At 37.1% G+C, this 18,960-nt stretch overlaps 1 protein-coding gene across 2 annotated transcripts in view; it reads right to left on the bottom strand.

The window, feature by feature from the left end:
- Positions 1-18,960, bottom strand: part of HRH2 (histamine receptor H2) — a 54,919-nt gene that overhangs the window by 23,758 nt on the left and 12,201 nt on the right. For both annotated transcript variants that reach the window (XR_457913.2, XM_007474099.2), the window contains exon 2: positions 916-2,764. Coding sequence is in view for 1 of the 2 variants with exons in the window: in XM_007474099.2 (XP_007474161.1) it covers positions 916-1,997 (1,082 nt within the window). In the remaining variant the exon portion in view is untranslated. The remainder of the gene's footprint in view (positions 1-915; positions 2,765-18,960) is intronic.

Below are 18,960 nucleotides of genomic sequence, written 5' to 3'. Positions count from 1 at the left end.
TCTCTCTCTCTCTTTCTTTCTTTCTTTCTTTCTTTCTCTCTCTTTCTCTCTCTCTCTCTTTCTTTCTTTCTTTCTTTCTTTCTTTCTCTCTCTCTCTCTCTCTCTTTCTTTCTCTCTCTCTCTTTCTCTCTCTCTCTCTTTCTTTCTTTCTTTCTCTCTCTTTCTCTCTCTCTCTTTCTTTCTTTTTCTCTTTCTTTTCTTTCTTTCTTTTCTTTCTTTCTTTCTTTCTTTCTTTCTTTCTTGTCTTTCTTTCTTCTTCTTTCTTTCTTTCTTTCTTTCTTTCTTTCTTTTCTTTCTTTCTTTCTTTCTTTCTTTCTTTCTTTCTTTCTTTCTTTGTAAACCCTCACCTTCCATCTTAGAATCAATACCATGATTGGTTCTAAGGCAGAAGAGTGGTAAGTGCTAGACAATGGGGGTTAAATGACTTGCTCAGGGTCACATAGCTAGAAAGTGTCTGAGGCCAGATTTGAACATAAGACCTTCCATCTCTGGGCCTGGCTCTCTATTCTCTCTATTCACCTAACTGCTTCTGACTCTAGACTTTTAAAATCCAGAAGATGAGTATCTTATTTGAAGGTCCTAAAAAGTAACCAAAGGTGAGCCCATTTGTTATTGTGACTCCTTTGGGACAAGAAATACCACTAAGACTAAAGAGGTGGGACTTGGGTGTCTGAATTTGATCTATAGGCCAAGAACCATGCCTATGGATGAGAACAAGTCTGAGCTAATAATCAAAGGTGGGCTTTAGGACCATTCCCTTGACCCTTGGACATTATTTTCTCTTTGGCACCCTTCTCCAATAGGGTCAGGGAAATATAGGGCAAAGGTGAGCCACAGCTACAAGGACACATATTAGGATAATTTGGGAAGCCACTGGTATTAGGTCAATATCCCCTCCCTCTTTCATGCCCATACCTCTGGCCAGCCAATGTTGAAGTTCCATAATTGTCTGATTCCTGGGGGAATGGGGCTTCGCTTCCATTCTGAACGGCTTGTCTTAGAGATGTCTCTTCCTGAAGTCCTAGTGTAACTTGGTGGGATTGGCTCCTGGATCGGCGTGAGGTGGTAGGAGAGAGGGAGGACCCTCTAGAAGTGATAGCACCACGCCTACAGCAAAAGAGGCACTGGTATGCTGTGCGGAAGTCTCTGTTCAGAGCAGCATACAAGATGGGATTCAAAGCTGAGTTGACATATCCAAGCCATAGGACGATCGCTTCAAGGGTCTCATCGATGTCACCCCATATTCCTCGGTAAACAAACACTGTGAAGTAAGGGAACCAGCAGATGATGAAGGCCCCCATCACAACTGCCAGGGTAACAGTGGCTTTGTGCTCACGGATGGTGACGGCCTTGTTGTAGTAGCTATGGTTAATTCTCTTGGCCTGTTCGCGGGCAATTTTGAAAATGCGATAGTAGGTGGCACACATCACCAGCAGTGGAACGTAGAATGTAATCAGCCCATCCACCAAGCCATAGGCCTTATTGACTTGTAGTTTGCATTTATAGGGAGTCAAGTTTGAGTTAGTGAGGTTTTGAATGTTCCATTCTAAGTGGATGGGTAGGAAGGAGAAGGTGATGGAGATCACCCAGATTAAGGTGAGTGCAATGACCACACGTTTGGGTGTCACCACCATGCTGTAGCGCAACGGGGCTGTGATGGCGTAGTATCGGTCCAGGCTGATCATGAAGAGGTTGAGAATGGATGCGGTGCAGAGCATCACGTCTAGGCTGGTATAAATCTTACAAAGGGGCTTTGCAAAGTTGCATGCCTGGCCCAGCTCACAGGCAGCAGAGAATGGCAGTACAAGGAGACCCAAGAGCAGGTCGGTGATGGCCAAGGACACGATGAAGCAGTTGGTGAGGCTCCGGAGCCTGCGGTTCAATCCTACGGCCAGGCATACTACCACATTACCCAAGACTGTGATGAGGATTAGGAGTATGAGGACTAGACCAATCAAAGCTTGACGCCAAATTGAGTCATGGCTGGAAGTAGCCATTTTGGGTCTCTGCTCTCAAAACCACGATACTACAAAGTTTCTGAGACCAGATCTCCACGAGTGGGCTCCTTGGTAGGTATGCTCTCCTGACTCTTTTTCTATTCAAATATCCATTATCATGGAGGCTTTCATCATTAATTAGTTCTCCTTTCTTAACTAAATTAAGAGATAGAGGTATGGATCCTAACCAGGCAGTGTGATTGTGGACTTTCTGGATGAATAAATGAAAGAAAGTATAGTGGAATATAGAGAACACAAAGTTCAGAAGCAGAAAATTTTGGGAAAAATACCAGCTCTATTCCACATGTGACCTTGAACAAGTCATTACCCATTTCTAGGTCATAATGTCTTCACTGGTAAAATGTGTTTGAACTAAATGATGTACAAGATCCTTTCTAGTTCTCAGTCCTTAAAATGATAAAGACTCTGAAGACTGCATCTTAAAATCAAGCTATGATTGAAGCTTCAATTGTGTGATAGTCCTGAGAAAACTTGAGGCCCAAGTGGGAATAGCACTGTAGTGTCTGACTTTTTGCTTTTCATGCTCCTTATTCTTTTTGTCTTATGAAGGCCATGACAGTTAGATAATGGAGCAATGACAGTTATCGGATGCCTATCAAAAGTTGGCCATAACTTCATATCAGCAGAAGATGGGAGGTGGGGCATGTCATGATGACTTCTTTCTTTGGAGTGAGGCCATAATCAAATCAGATGTGGAACAAGAGAATCCAGAGGCATGGTTAGAACTGGGATGGAGGGATCTTGATCTGTAAAGAAAAGAGAAAAGAGAAAACATTCAGAACTTTGATATATGATACAGGATAATAGAATCAGAATCTCAAAAGGACCTTGGAGGTCATTTAGTCCAACTCCTTCATGTTAGACATGTGGAGACTAGGGGCATAGAGCCAAAGTGGTTTGCCCAAGGGTCATGGAAAAGTAAGGATTGGAACTTGGGTCCTGTTCCTTTAAGTTCAGTTCTCTTTTTCTTGCTTCACAAGTTCATAAGAGCATATTTTCTATGGATTCCTCTTTGGACTACATCTAGTATGTTGGGTCCAACACTAGGTGTCCCATCTTGGAAGAACATTGTCAAGAAGAGGATGGAGGGAACTTGAAGTATTTAGCCTGGAGAAAAGAACTCAGAGTTGGAAAACTAAAGGTATAGACTGAACAATGTCTAAGTTCTCTTCTAGCTCTAGATTCTATGATCCCTTCATATACTTTTTAGTTCTATGAATCTATGGAAGAAACTATTTGTAGTTTCCATTTTCTCCCATTCAAATCTTATGTTTATTAATGATCTATTTGTGCAGTTAGGTGGTACAGTGGATAGTGTACTGGACCTAGAGTCAGGAAGACTCATCTTATGGAATTAAAATCTGGCCACTTACTATCTGTGTGACCTTAGGCAAGTCACTTAACCCCATTCACCTCAGTTTCCTCATTTGTAAAATGAGACGGAGAAGGAAATAGCAATTCATTTCAGTATCTTTGCCAAGAAAATCTCAAATGCAGTGATGAAGAATCAGATATAACTGAAAACAACTGAACATCAACAATGGCAGTACCTGTAAAATCCTCACCTGAGTACTACTGGGAGAGGAAGAGTTGACTAAGATGAAATTTCTGTGTGATATAGTGGATAGAGCACTAGATTTGGAGTTCAAGTCTTATTTCAGCTACTTAATAACTGTGTGATCTTGGGTAAGTCAACTCATCTCTCTGTTTCCTCATCTATAAAATAGGGATACTATTAGGACTTATTTCTCAGGATTGTTGTAAGGCTCAAGTGAGATTTTACATGCAAACTTGTTAAATGCATTGTAGCTATGAACTGATAATATTCTCAGGGAATTCAAAGTCTGGTAAAGGGCATGAGCAATGCTCAGAATAAATATAACACAAAGTGTAGAGTGAATGTGCATAAGAGAACTTTGAGAAATCTTGTGAAAATGAAAAGGCATGAGTGAGTCTTTTTATCTTGGGAAACCAGGGAGGGCTCATTAAGCTTGTGGCATGTGAACCTTATCCTAAACAGGATTTCAACTGGTGGAGGTAGGGGAAGAAGTTCTAGACATGTATTGGAATTGGAAAATAGTGAGTGGTCCTATGTTGCTGAAGCGGAGGGTTTGTGAGGGAAATCATAGCGGGTGTGTATGTGTGTGTGTAGGGTGTGTGTGTGGAAGAATAGGATGGAGCCAGATTGTGGAAGGCTTCAAAAGTAAGGTTGAAGAGTTTGGTCTTCAGTAGGCAATGAGGAGGAACCCAAGGTTCTTAATTAGGTTCTTAAAAATGTTGATTAATTGATTGAGGAGGTTGAGAAAGAAAGAAGAGTTGAACATGACTCAGGTTTTGAGCCTGGAAAACTAAGAAGAAAACAATGCCATTAACAGCAACAGATTTCCCCTGAAGAAGAACTTGGTTTAGGGAGAAAGATAATAGCAAAAGAGCCAGCATGGTCTAGTGAGTAGAGAGCTAGCCCCAAAGTCAGGAAGACCTTTGTTCAAGACCTGTTCTGATGATGATATGCTGGCTGTGTGACTCTTATAAGTCATTTAACCTCTTGGTGCTTGAAGGAACTAATTTCTTTAAGTAGGTTGAAGTTGAGGTATCAAAAGTGGATGTGTCCTGTAGGCAACTGGAGATGTGGGTTGAGACGTCTGTAGAGGTCTTATCTACAGAATTATAGGTGGAGCTTTGGGGGCCATCTATGTGGGAACTGGACTTGAAGCTATGGGAATAGAAGGGAGAGTAGAGAGAAGAGAAAGGGATAAGTGGTAGAATAAAGCTTGTTGTGGTAGAGAAACCACTGGATATGGAAAAATTAGACCTGTATTTACTAGCTATATGACCCATTGGCAAGTTGCCTTCACTATCAGGACTTTGGTTTTCCTTATTAGTAAAATGAAAGGGTTGGACTAGATTATCTCTAAGGTCTTTTCTCGGTCTGGCATCCCAAGTACTATGAGTACCAATACCTGTTATTTTATAAGAATATACCCTAATTTTTCAGAGAGGGACACGTGGATTTTTATCATAACAACTATAGCTGGTAATCTCGTATAGGGGTGGGAAAGAGACTCATTATGGTAAAAAATCAAGGAGTCATCATAGCTCCTTCCCAAAGCAACCTTATTTCCATATTCCTTTCCAATGGAGCATCTGTAAATTAAAATTAAAATTCTACTGCATTCTTGCCTGAAGCCCTGCCACTCTATGAATACAACCGGCTTCATTTAATCATAACTACTTAATAGATTTGTGGAGCACGAATCTGGAACATGTTCCAGCACTTCAGCCAGTCCCATTAATTAGGTGTAAAATGCTTGAACCCTCTCGTGTTTCCTGTGGAAGAGTCTTTGTTAAAAATATCTCTCTTTGTTAAAAAAAAATCTCCTGGGTCTACCCTGCCAGGGCTAATTAACTTTGGATATGTTGGTGAGCAAGAATGAATTTTGGAGTCTCTATTTCTGCCCAAAGTACTTCCATTTTTTTCCCCTGTCAGCCCTTGCCTATGGTTGATTTGCATAGAATTTTAATTCTGGGGACCTTAAATAGCTTTTAGGTTCAGGTCCTGAATGCTAAAGCTAGAAGATGCCTTAAAATATATAATATTAGAACAGAGAGGGACATTGGGACATAGAACGTCAAGCGTTACAGTTGGAAGGGATTTTATTTTATTATTTTATCTTTTTATTGTTTTTAATTTTTTTTACTGTGAATTTAACAATTATCAAACACTGGCTTTTCAAGATACAAAGAACAGAATAGAAAATTGCATAAAATTGTGAGCTTTTATTATATACAGTTTTAAAGAAAACACACACACATGTATATACATATATGTGCATACAAAATATACATATGTCTATAACACACATACACATATGTATACATATAGGTATACAAATTTTTCGTTATTCAGTCATTTTAGTCATTTGTCTTTGTGACCACATCTGAGGTGTTTTGTTTTGTTTTTTTGCAAAGATACCTGTGGTTTTCCATTTCCTTCTCTAGCTCATTTTACAAACGAAGAAACTGAGGCAAACAGGATTACGTGACTTGTCCAGGGTCACATAGCTAGTAAGTGTCTGAGGCTAGATTTGAATTCAGGTCTTCCTGACTCCAGGCCATATGTTCTATCCACTGTACCATCTTATGTGTATCTATCTGTCTATATCTATACATATACAGCAAACATGTCAGAGTAGGAAGAAGCAGCATAACCTGGATCCCTCCATCAATTATTACAACAAAAGTTGAGGAAAAGTTCCAGACTGAATGTTAATCAGGAAATCCAAGGAGAAACTCTAATGAATAATTTTTCTAGTTCAGGCCAGCATAGGGAGATAGCCTGTGGGCAAGGGGAGGGAGTCAGAAATGTTGTACAAAGAAGAAACCTAAGTGTTGCTCTGATTTTGGAGCTGAGACAAAAATCTAGTGTGGGTGGAGGTTGGAACCTGCCCCCTACATACCAGGACAAGGAGTGAGTTTCTGACTTGGAATGGTCCCAGGACTGTATATGGTACAGAGAACAGGAACAGGAATGAACCTGTAGATCTGTCGCTTTGACCTTGGAGGAGGACCTTGATTCATTCCACAGACCTGGGCTGAATCTTGCAGCTGAGTAGTGAGTGGAGAGACCAAAGATAAGTTTATACTTCTATCTCTTCAAAACTGCAGGATTTCTCAGTAGATGATAAGTAGCTGTTCTCTTTTAAAGTAGCTAGTACTAGGGTTGGAGAAAGACCTGAGTTCAAATTCAGTCTCAGAAATTTATTAGCTGTGTGACCCTAGATAAGTCACTTAATTTATGTCAGCCTCAGTTTCTCATCTGTAAACTATAAATAATAATACCCATGTCAGAAGGTTGTTGTAAGGATCAAATGAGATAACATACAGAAAACACTTTGTAATACTTAAAGGACCTCATAAATGCTGGCTATTACTATCACTGACATTATTATTATTATTACTTAAGTTCCAAATAAAGACAAACCTGAAGTTCTGCCACTCATACTCATACTGGTTTTGGGAGTCTACAAAGCTCAGATTAGGAGCAATATTAGATTTTGCCCTAAATTAGACTACAAAGGGTTAAATGAAAGTTTGTAGCAACCTGGCTTGACATTGCCTCCAAATTCCTTGAAGAAAAAAATATTCACTATATGGAGAAAGCAGTAGCATGACAGTAGAGAAACATAAAGGAATAAACAAGACTCTGACATTCCCTTCTGAAATATAAAGAACCTGACACTAATAAATGATTCAGATAGTAAGCTTGGAATAAATGAGTAAATAAAAAAGTGATGTATATATATGTATATAATATATATATAAAGAGATGTTTTGGATCCAGAGATACCTGAAGCACAAACCCAGAAAGAGAATAACTCTATACTGTTTACAAGCAAAGCCTTGAAGAAAAATGCAAATTGACCACAAGTTCAATGATAATTCATGGAAGAATGAAGCAAGAGTTAGAAACAATCATATTATAAGTAAAATTAGATTTCTGGGTAAAAGAATTGGAAAAGTTAAAAGAGCACTGGAGGAAAGATTTGGAAGAAAAATTAATATGATGTGCAAAAATGTACTCAAGTAACAGATTTCCTGAAAATTAGAATGGACCAAACAGAAGTTAATGACTTTATGAAATGACAAGAAATATTTAAACAAAGTAAAAAATGGAAAAAATGGAAAAAATATGAAGCATCTCATATAAAAAACAAGTCATCTAGAAAAGAATTCAAAATGGAGAAACATAAGAATTATTTGGCTTCCTTAAAAGCCAAGACCGATTAAAAAAGAGAGAGAGAGAGAGAGAGAGAGAGAGAGAGAGAGAGAGAGAGAGAGAGAGAGAGAGAGAGAGAGAGAGGTTGGATAGCATAATGGATAGAGCATTGGACTTGGAATCAGGAAGACTTGACTTCACATTTTATGCACTTATTAGTTGTATGACCTTTACTAAACCAATTGATCTCTTCCAGTCTCAGTTCCTTATCTATAAAATGGACATACAGCATCTATCTCACAGAACTGTTTTGAGTATAAAAGGGGATATATATGTAATTTACAAGTAGTGCTACATAAATGTTAACCATTTCAAGAACAGTTATTTCAAGAAATATTTCAAGAATTTTTTTTATCATATTTCAAGAAACATTTCAAGAAATCAAGAGAAAGTGTCAAGTCTTATTTGAGGGTAAAATGAAAATAGAAAGAATCTACCACTCACTCCTGTAAAGAAACTCCTAAATGAAAACTCCTAGGAATATTATGGCCCAAATCCATAAGTTCCAGACTAAGGAAAAAATTCTGTAAGCAGCAAATTAGAGTTCAGATACTGAGGAGCTGCTATCAGCTTCACATAAGATTAGGTAGCTATTACTATACAGAAGAGGAGAGTTTGCGATTGTCCAAAAGACAAAAAAATATGTTTACAACCAAAAATAATTTGCCTAGCATTTACACGGTGACTATATAATCTTACAGGAGGAAAATAGACCTTTCTTAAAAGAGAGAACATTCAGGCATTCTTGAAGAAAAAGCCCAGAGATGAGTAGAAACCTTGAAATAAAAACACAGGGCCCAATTGTATCATAAAAGGTTAATATATTTGAGTAATTTATAGGAATTAAAGAAACAAGTGTGCCTTAAAAATGCTAATGCCATTAATGGTCACAGAGGGAGTTAAATAAAACAAATTGTCTCGGAATGGTTGTGTTGTCTTGATAATTTAAAAATGAAAAATAGAAAAGGAAGGGAATAAGGAATATATTATAGAAGAAAAAGAATGAAAGGGAGGGAGCTGTCTCATATTCTGAATGCACAAACAGGAAATTAAACAAAGGAAAAGAGGAGAATGGGTATAATTTGAAGCTGACTTTTATCTGAATCAGTCAAAGGTACATAGAAGGCATACATACAAATACTCACACAAAGAGTTTGGTAGAAATATATTCAATTCAACAGAGAAACACATGGGAACTGGGAGAGAGGTAATGTAGGAATAAAAGGAAAGGTAGAAGAGGCATATGTCACAAGCAATACAAAGTCTAAACTCAGAGGGCAGATTATGAGGGAAGGTTGAGAAGGGAAGAAAAATGCAAAAACTATGACTGGCATCTAGACGAAGGGAAAAGGACAGTGGAATGAAAGCAGATTAGGAGATTGCATCAAGTGTAGATCACTAGTGCTAATTCTATTCCTTAACTCACATTACCCTCTTATTTTTTAAAAGAAGGCAAGGTCAAAGCAAAAACTATAAGAACAAAATAGGGTGAAAGGAATAAACAACTATCAATCATAACTGTATGGGAGTGGGGATGAACTCACTCAAAATGGAAGAAGAGTAGAAGAGATGAAAAGGCAGAATCCACATTATGTTTAGAATACATAATTATTCTAAAGAAATAAAAGAAACAAGATTCACAGATTTAAAATCAATAATGGCTCGAACAAAATCTATGTGATTCAGTTGACCTCAAAAAGCAATGGCCGCAATCATGTTCTCAAATAAAGAGCAGCAAAAGCATAGTTGATATAGAAGATCAACAGGGAAACTAGGTTTTGCTGATATTCACTGAATGAGAGGCTTTAAACACTTAAGGGAAAAGTTAAATAACTTTTAGAGAGAAATAGACAAAACTGTGCTATTTAGGGACCTCAATTTACCCTTTCAGACCTAGATAAATCTCACAAAAACATAAGTAAGACAGAACTTAAGGACATAAATGGAATTTTAGAAAATTCAAATATGACAGCTGTTTGGAAATTATGGAATGGGAATAGAAAGTAACATACATATTTCTTAGCTGTACATGGTATCATTAGAAAAAAAGTACCACCCATTAGGCATAAAACCTAACACATACATGCCGAAAAGTAGAAAAATTAAATATATCCTTTGCTAACAGATGTAAAAAATTTATATTTAGTAAATGTTTTTTGACAAAGATATTGAAAAGATGAGACTAAATAACTTAATCTTAAAGAATTGGGATGTCAAAGGATAAATCATAGAAATCTTAGATAATTTTATCAAAGAAAATTATAATAATTAGACAACAAACCAAAATGTGAATGTAATCAAAATGGTCCTGAGAGGAAAATTTATATCTCTAAATAATTTCATAAAAAGAAGAGGAAGAACAAAGGGATCAGTGAATTGTGTATGGAATTAAAAAAATTCCTAGACCAGCAACTTAAAAATCTCAACTAAACAAGAAAATAGAAATTCTGAAAATCAAAATAAGAGATTAATAAAATGGAAATAAAAAACAATTGAACTAATTTTAAAAACTAGGAGCTGGTTTTCTGAAAAAAAAAGAAAAAAGATAAACAGATAAACTACTAGCTAATATGATTTAAAAAAGATGAAAAGAATTGCAAGTATCAAAAAAATGAACAAAGAATTTACAACAAATGTGAAGGAAATAAAAAATTACTAGAAAATGTATTTGTCCAGCTCTATGACAATAAAACTGACAATTTAAATAAAATGGATGAATATTTACAAAACTAGAAGATGCCCAGGTTTACAGAACAAGAAATAGAGATCTTAACTCAATAGTAGGGAGAATAAGCAAGCAACAAATGAGCTCTCCATGGGGAAAAAACCCCAAGCAAACTTAGGATCATATGTATTTATAAGCAAATTCTATCAAACATTCAAAGGAAAATTAATTTCAATATTACCTAAACTGTTGACAAAAATTAGAAAAGATTCTTTTAAATGCCTTCTATTATACAAATATCGTCTTTAAACCTAAACTAGGAAAAATCAAAATAGAGAAAGAAAACCAGACACCAATAACCCTAGTGATTAACAACACAAACATTTTAAATATAGTCTTAGTTAAGAGGCTCTAGCAACATATTAAAAATGATTATACACTGTGACCAAGTTGGATTTCTATGGAAAATGCAGGGTTAGCACAATATTTGGAAAACTATCAACACGATAGACCATATTAATAAAAAGAACAATCAAAATAATGATAATAGATATGGACTCAAAAATGCTTTTAACAAAATTCAGCACAAATTTATGTTCAAAATACTAGACATCATAGTAAAAACTGGACTTACCCATAATATGATAATAGTATCTACATAAAATCAAGAACCAGCATTATATGTGATGAAGATTAATCAAACACCTTTCCACTAACATCAGGAGTAAAACACGGATGACTATTATCACACTAATATTTGATGTATTACTAGAAACACTAGCCATAGCATTAAGACAAGAAAAATAAATGAAGGATATAAGAATAGGTAAAAAGGAAAGAAAAGTATTGCTTATTGAAGATGATATAATAATTTACTTAGAGGATAAAGCAATAAATTAATTGGATGATATAAAAATAGCATAAATAATTAGCATTTCTGTATATTACTAACAAAACACAGCAGGGAGAAAGAGAACTTCCATTTAAAGTGCTTTTAGGTGTGACCCTGGGCAAGTCACTTAACCCCCATTGCCTAGCCCTTACCACTCTTTTGCCTTGAAACCAATACCCAGTATTGATTCTAAGACTGAAGGTAAGGGTTTTTAAAAAAATGATTGCAGAATGTATAAAATGTTTAGGTGTCTATCTGTCATTTCACAACAAGAACCCATAAATAAAAATATAACATACTGTTTACAGAAATGAAGATTTGTAAATAGTGAAAGAAATATTAATTGCTTATAGGTAGGTCTAGGCAATATGATACAAATGATAGTGCTATCTAAATTTATTCATCGGTTCAGTGCCATACCAATGAAACTCCAAAGGATTACTTTATAGAGCTAGGGGGAAAAAATGTAGTTAATCTGAAGGAACAAAAGGTTGAAAATCTCCAGGAAGTAATGAAAAAAGTAGAGAGGACGTGGGCCTAGATCTCAAATTATATAGCAAAGCCGTACTTATCAAAACCAATAAAAATTGGTTAAAAATTAAAGAAGTTAATCAAAGATACAGATTAAAAACCCAACTCACAGAAATCAATGAACTTGCTAGGCTAGCTAGTGTTCCATAAACTCACAGACTCTAGCTACTGGGGCATGGATTCACTTTTTGACAAAAACTACTGGAAAAATAGGAAAATCTGACAGATATTAGATATAGACCAACATTATTTGCCAAGATAAGCTCCAGCTAGATATATGAGAAAAAAAAAGGTCATACCATATACAGATTATAGGAGGAAGAAGGAAATTTCCTTTTGGAAAGGGGAAGAGTTCATGACCAAATTAAGGATTGATTTCCTTGAAGATAAAATGCAAGACTTTTGTTATATGCACTTAAAAAAAGTTTTTGTGCAAAAACTTCTGAAGCTAAATGCAGCTAAAATGAGAAAGGAAACAATTTACTAAGGAAAGAAAAAACTCGACCTCTGATAAAGATCTCATTTCCAAAATATATAAGGAACAAACAAATTTATAAGAACAAGGCCCATTCTCTAATTAATAAATGGTCAAAGGCTATGAAGTCTTCCTATTAGCAGCCATGTAAAAATGGCCCACATCACTAGTAATTAGAGAACTGCAAATTAAAGCATCTCTGAGACTCTACCTGATGCCCATCATGTTAGCAAAGATAACATAAAAGGAAATTGGCAAATGTTGGAGGGCATCTCGGAGAATAAGCATATTAATGTGCTGTGGGTGAGAATTAGTAGAACCATTTGGGAAAACAATTTGGAATTAAGTCCCTAAAGTCACTCCACTGTCTCATTGTCTCTATATTCATATAGCAGAGTAGTCATGTGTTACTCATTCCCCTTTCCCAGCTTTAACGACTTTAGCAGGCTCTAAAATCTCTCATAAGCATTCAGAAAGTAGAAGTGAAAAACCTGTTCTCCACATTGGTATCACCACCAACGAGAATAGAAACTGTTCCTGTTTATAGCTGACATTTTATAGGTTGATGGACACAGAGGGGCTGACAGAGGCTGACTTGGCATCTCCTCTATTGCAGGAAGTCATTTTACCTAAGCCCTATTGTCCCCAGCCAGAAGCTAATCAGGGTCAACCAGGGATTTTTAGCCTATCATATAGACCCCCAGATTCCTGAATTAATAGACTTGTTTTCCTGGACATATCTGGGCATTTCCTTGGAACTTGGATGTGAATGTATTAATGAGAGAATCATAGAATTTTAAAGCTAAAAATCTAACCCATAAATGAAAAAGATTCCCTATTGTAACATACTCAATATATGAACATCTAGCTTTTCCTTAAAGACCTCTGATGAGGGAAAACTCACTGCCTCCCTGGTGGGTCCATTCCATTTTGGGAGAGCTCTAATTGTTAGGCAATTTTTTCCTTACACCAAGTCTTTTTGGTTACAAGAGAGAATTCTTTGGGGATTCAGGGGGGAGGATATTTGGATGTGCCAGTTATATAAAAAAAAGAAAAAATAATCTGAAATGAAGATGTTAGCAGTGCCGATCACATGCCAGATTCCTAGTAAATACTTATTGTTTGATTGGGAGGGATTGATAATAACAATAGATTCACAGATCATGTGATTTAGAGTTTTAAGGGACCTTATGGAGTAGGGATTCTTAATCTGAGATTTATGAACTTGTTTTTTAAGAAATATTTTGTTTAACTGAATTTCAATATAGTGTCCTTTGTAATTCTATTTATTTTAAGTATTAACAAACTTTATTCTGAAAAGTGTTCCTTAGTCCATAGAAGTCCATGACATATACAGAAAAGTTAAGAATGGCCTGATATAGTCCCATATCTACTAGCAGACATTTCCAAAGGGATTTATAATTCTCAAAAAGTTTGAATCATTCTTTGGCTTGATCCTTATCACAATCTTGTAATGTGAGTAGTGTATGGAATCACCCACCCCTGCATATACAGAGAAGAAACACATTCAGAGATTAAATTGTGGCACATAATTAGAAAGCAAATCTGAACCCAGGTCTTTTGGGTAATTATTCAGTGTTCTTTCCACTGTATCAAAGCTGTCGTTCCCCTGTTGTCAAGAATAGAGGATATGGGAGGAAACTGGATAGTTCAGTGGATGGAGAGCCAGGTTCAGAGAAGGGAGGTCCTAGGTTCAAATGTGGCCTCAGACACTTCCCAGCTGTGTGACTCTGGGCAAGTCACTTAACCCCCATTGCCTAGCCCTTACTGCTCTTCTACCTTGGAATCAATTCCAAGATGGAAGGTAAGGGTTTTTAATAATAATAAAAAAGAATAGAGGATATCATGACATTATGTTTCTTTCCAGACTGAGTGAACCTGGGTTAAGCTTGGGCAGAGTAAGCTTCATTTCTGAATTCTGAAAGCTTTAATACACACAACAGGGACTGATGCCGCATTCAGGTTAATTAATTGACAAGCATTATTTGAACAATTTGCAAGCAACCATTTAGAGCAGGGAGTTGTTTTTACTAAGTGCCTAGCCCATGGTGAACACCAACCATCACAGAGACAGCAGATACATTTTAAAGCTGAGACAGGAAAATTGATTTTCTCCATGAAGATTCAAGCTGTTAGGACTTCTCTTTTCAAAGCTTAATAAAAGATTATATGCCTGTGTCTACTGTGAAGTTCATTAGGGTACTAATCAGACAGTAGACTGGAATTCAGGAGAACTGGGTTCATTCCCAGCTCTGAAACCATTGTATTATTTTGTTGTATAACCATAGGCAAGTCACTTTCCTTCTCTGAACCCCAGTTTTCCATGTCTGGGGTGTGCTCCTCTGTCCTATGGGACTCCCAGAATAGCTACTTTACTCTGTGAGTATGCATTCACTAGAAACCATAGCTCATGAGCCCCCACTGATGTTTACATTCTCTTTAGTTGCCAAGATGACACAACTCTTTCAAAGCAAAGGCTTTACAGAAATCACATAGTAAGAAAATTTGCAGTAGAGTACTGTATCCCAACCACAACTGTGCCCATTCCTCCACAAAATGCTATCAATGGAGAGAGTAAGCTTTCATTGAGATCACACGTGAGCACACATGAAAGGAATATATTGGCCAGGGCACACATGTGGAGGAGCATATCATATTCTTATGTTGCAGGACCACTGAAGATTTTTGGTTATGCCAACACACTGCCTTAACTGGTCTCTATGGGGTGTGCCATTTCTTTCTTTTTCTTAAAAAATTTTTTTAAACCTTTACCTTCTCTCTTGGAACCAATACTATGTATTGGTTCCAAGGCAGAAGAGTGGTAAGTGTTTGGCAATGGGAGTCAAGTGACTCGTCCAGAGTCACACAGCTAGGAAGTGTCTGAGTCCACATTTGAACCCAGGACCTACCATCTCTAGGCCTGGCTCTCAATCTACTGAGCCACCCAGCTGCCATTTCTGCTGAATACTGCTCTGCTGGTCCTCCCATGTACTCATGGGGATTGGGTATATATATAGTACCAGTTGGGTGCTATTTTGCTGGTCTTATGATGGCTGCTGGGTTTGGTGGTAGTTTCTGTTGGGACAAAATATTTCTTAAAAAGCATTGTCCCAGTGTGCATTTAGGGGATGAGAGTCTTAGAAAAGAAATTGGAATGCTTTCCCCTTCATAATAAACTATACTATTTAAACAACTCACAAGTCCACTGGTCTCCAATGACCCCTCTGGTGGTTCATTGGCCCATAGAATCTTTAATGGATTTTGCACCTTACTATTAGCTTCTGATATTACCTATTAAGCAATCATGGTTCTATTCTGCTAGGGGATAGTGGGACCTCTCCCTTGCTAAGGGTGGGCTGACCATTCTTTAGTCATAATTACCAGACCCAGCTATCAAAAGCCAGCCAGAACACTCCAGGTTTAGATGAAATCTTTTTGACTTCTATATCTGGATATAGAGCATCGTTCCCTGTTACAAAAAAAAAAAACAAAACTGTCTGATCTAGGGTTAGACAATCCCCAAATCCTCTGATTTAGGGTCCAAATGTATTGTCAGACTAAAGGTCAGCTAAGGAGTGATATTATTATTCTCTAATCCTTCCTGTCTTTATATGTGAGTAACAGAACTATTTTTCTGATCCATTTTGGATAGCTCTATTCTCTCCTAACATGTAAAATGAATGGGAAGTTCTAGATGATCTCTAAGATTATTTTGAGTTCTAATATTCTTTGTTCTGTAATTCTAAAACTCTTTTCAGTCTTAAAATATTAGGTTCAGTGCTCTAAGGCAACCAAGAGCAGAGATCCCTGGAGCAAGCAATAGAAAGCTGGACTTGGAGTCAAGAAGACATAGGTTCAAATACAGCCTCAGAAACTTATTAGCTGTGTGATCCTGGGCAAGTTTCGTTTTCTCAACTGTAAAATGGTGGTAATAATAGCAACTACCTCTCAGGGTTATTAAGAGTGAGGATTAAATGAGATAATATTTGTAAAGTGCTTAGCACAGTGCCTGGCACATAGAAGGTAATTAATAAATGTTCCCTTCCTTCCTAAGGTCCTTTCCATCTCTGACATTGTGTATTTTGTCTTCTAAAAGCCACCACAACTGTTTCATTCTGTATTCTATGATTATAAGGTTGTGTCTATCTTTTCTTCTTCTATCTTATAATGACTTTTAGTTCTGACTTTCTATGTCCTAAAATTCTTCTGAGTTCTGACATTTTGTGTTCTAATGGCCATTTCAGCTATGACATTTTATGATTTATGTGCTAATGCCCTTTATGACTGATGCAATCTTTGAGCTTCTGACTGAGATGTACATTTAAAAAAAGAATTGCTCCAGTGTACATACAGGTACTCAGATACTTAGAAAATAAATAGGAATGTTTTCCCCTCAAGATTAAAAACTGTACCATTTTAACAATCCCTGAATTTCTGGCCCCTGTGATTATCTGATTAGAAGTGGGTGAGCGTATTCATCATTTCCTAAGAACACCTATGGGGTCTCTGCTGTAAATCTAATGTACTTACCCAGAACATTTTAAGTGGTATTAAAAATAAGTTTCTGAGAATTTATAGCCTATGACAAAGAGGATGTGGCACTTTGGGGGTAAGAATGACATTTATTTTACCCATTAGAATGAGCTGGGATTTTCAGCTGTCAGATGACCAGAACCTACTCCACTTGGCCAACTTGCTTTCATTGCTTCTTGCCTGGCTGAGAAGGCGTCAGAATCATAATTATAGAATGCTAGAGCTAGCTCGCTCTCCCTTTGGCTCAATCCCCTCATAATGTAGGTGGGGAAACTGGAGGTCTGAGAGGAGACTAACTTGTTTATGGCCATATAGAAAGCATATAGAAGAGCCTTCTGACTCCAAGTCCATTATCTCTGACTCCTCTACATCTCATTTTTGCCTAAGCTCTTGCTAACTCTCTTGTCCTTCTAAGCTCTGGGTTTTTTTTAATTTAATAAGTGAAAAATCATATCCTTCTTGGGCAATTAGATATTGTACTTAAGTGGAAAGAGTCCATTTAAACTCTTTTAAGGTGGTTGACCACATTTATTCAAACAGTGGGTGGTTTATTTTTATTCTGAATTCTCTTACATGTTGTTGGCAGGAGTTTTAGGCATTTAAATAGGAGATAACCATCAAGTCAGAGTGAGGAGAGAGAATTATTGTCTCAAGAGATATAAACCTATAAGGAATGCTAGGAGCTTGGGGAAGTGGCCAAGACACTAGATATGGAGTTATTATACCTGGACCCAAATCCTGTTCCTGACACTGACCAGATAGGTGGCCATAGACAAGTGACTTATCTGCTCTGAGCCTCAGTTTCCTAATTTGTAAAATGGGAGAAATAATTTCTGAATCTATTCAAAGTCAGCTTCTCTGTTAATTATCATTCATAGGGTCTAGTTTTATCTGTATTCTGATACTAGATAGAGCATGTCTAATACTTCTTCCACATGACAGTGCTTTAGATGCTGGAAGTCTGCTATCATTATCCCTCCTAAATGTTATCCTCTATCCTAAAAGTTTCTATTTCCTTCACCTCCTCTCCTGTGACAGTTGCCAGCTTTCTCATCCTCTTAGTCACCATCCTCTGGACACCATTTAGTCTGTCCATGATCTTCCTGGGATGCAATGCTCTGAACCAAGCTTGAGTCTCCAAATGTGACTGACCAGAACAAGGCTCTTTACACGGCCCAAGATTAGGGTAAAATTTGGGGAGTACCTCATTTCATACTCTAGACATACATCTAAATGGAATTTAACCCCAAGTTTGACATCTTTTTTAATGATAAGATATCTATTTGCACCTTCTCTATCTACTGTGGCTCCCCATGGCCTCCATAAACTGAATACAGACTTATCTGGCTGGCATTTAAAACCTTTCACAACCCTGGCTACCATGTACCATTCTGGGCTTATTATACATTATTTCCCTTCACTCAATGTATAGTCCAGAAGAACTGGTCTTCTTGTTGTACTTTACACACAACATTTCTTCTCCTTTGTTCTGTCTGTCCTTCATGCTAGGAATGCACTTCACCTCTGTTAGTCCAACTCCTTCCTTTGACAGATGAGGAAGTAAGATCAGATAAATGGATGATTTGATAGATTTTGCACCAGCAGGAAGTAGCAGAATTGAGATTAGAATAGACCTTCCTTCAGAGTGCAGTACATGAATCATCTCTGTTAAATTTAATTGTGGTTGGACTCTGAATATTTACATAGGTGGTCACCAGGGATTTAATTTCTAAATCCCAAAATGAATTACTAAAGTAAGTGGAATTTATGGTAGTTTATTTATAATAGAGGGAAGATATTAAGGAAGAGAGAAAAGGAGAGAGAGAGAGAAAAAAAAGGAGAGAGAGAGAAGAGAGAGAGAGAGAGTGAGAGAGAGAGAGAGAGAGAGAGAGAGAGAGAGAGAGAGAGAGAGAGAGAGAGTGAGCGAGCTCTGGCTTCCTCTGATACCAGTTAGAATTTCTAAGCCCCAGCCAGGGGAAGAGATTCTCAAGATGATGGGCCTTTCCTGGAGGCTTCATGCCTCCAGAAAGGCAGGTCACTAAGTCAGCC

This window comes from Monodelphis domestica, chromosome 1, assembly GCF_027887165.1.
Source record: "Monodelphis domestica isolate mMonDom1 chromosome 1, mMonDom1.pri, whole genome shotgun sequence".
NCBI lineage: Eukaryota > Metazoa > Chordata > Mammalia > Didelphimorphia > Didelphidae > Monodelphis > Monodelphis domestica.
This window is presented reverse-complemented; position numbering and strand designations above follow the sequence as displayed.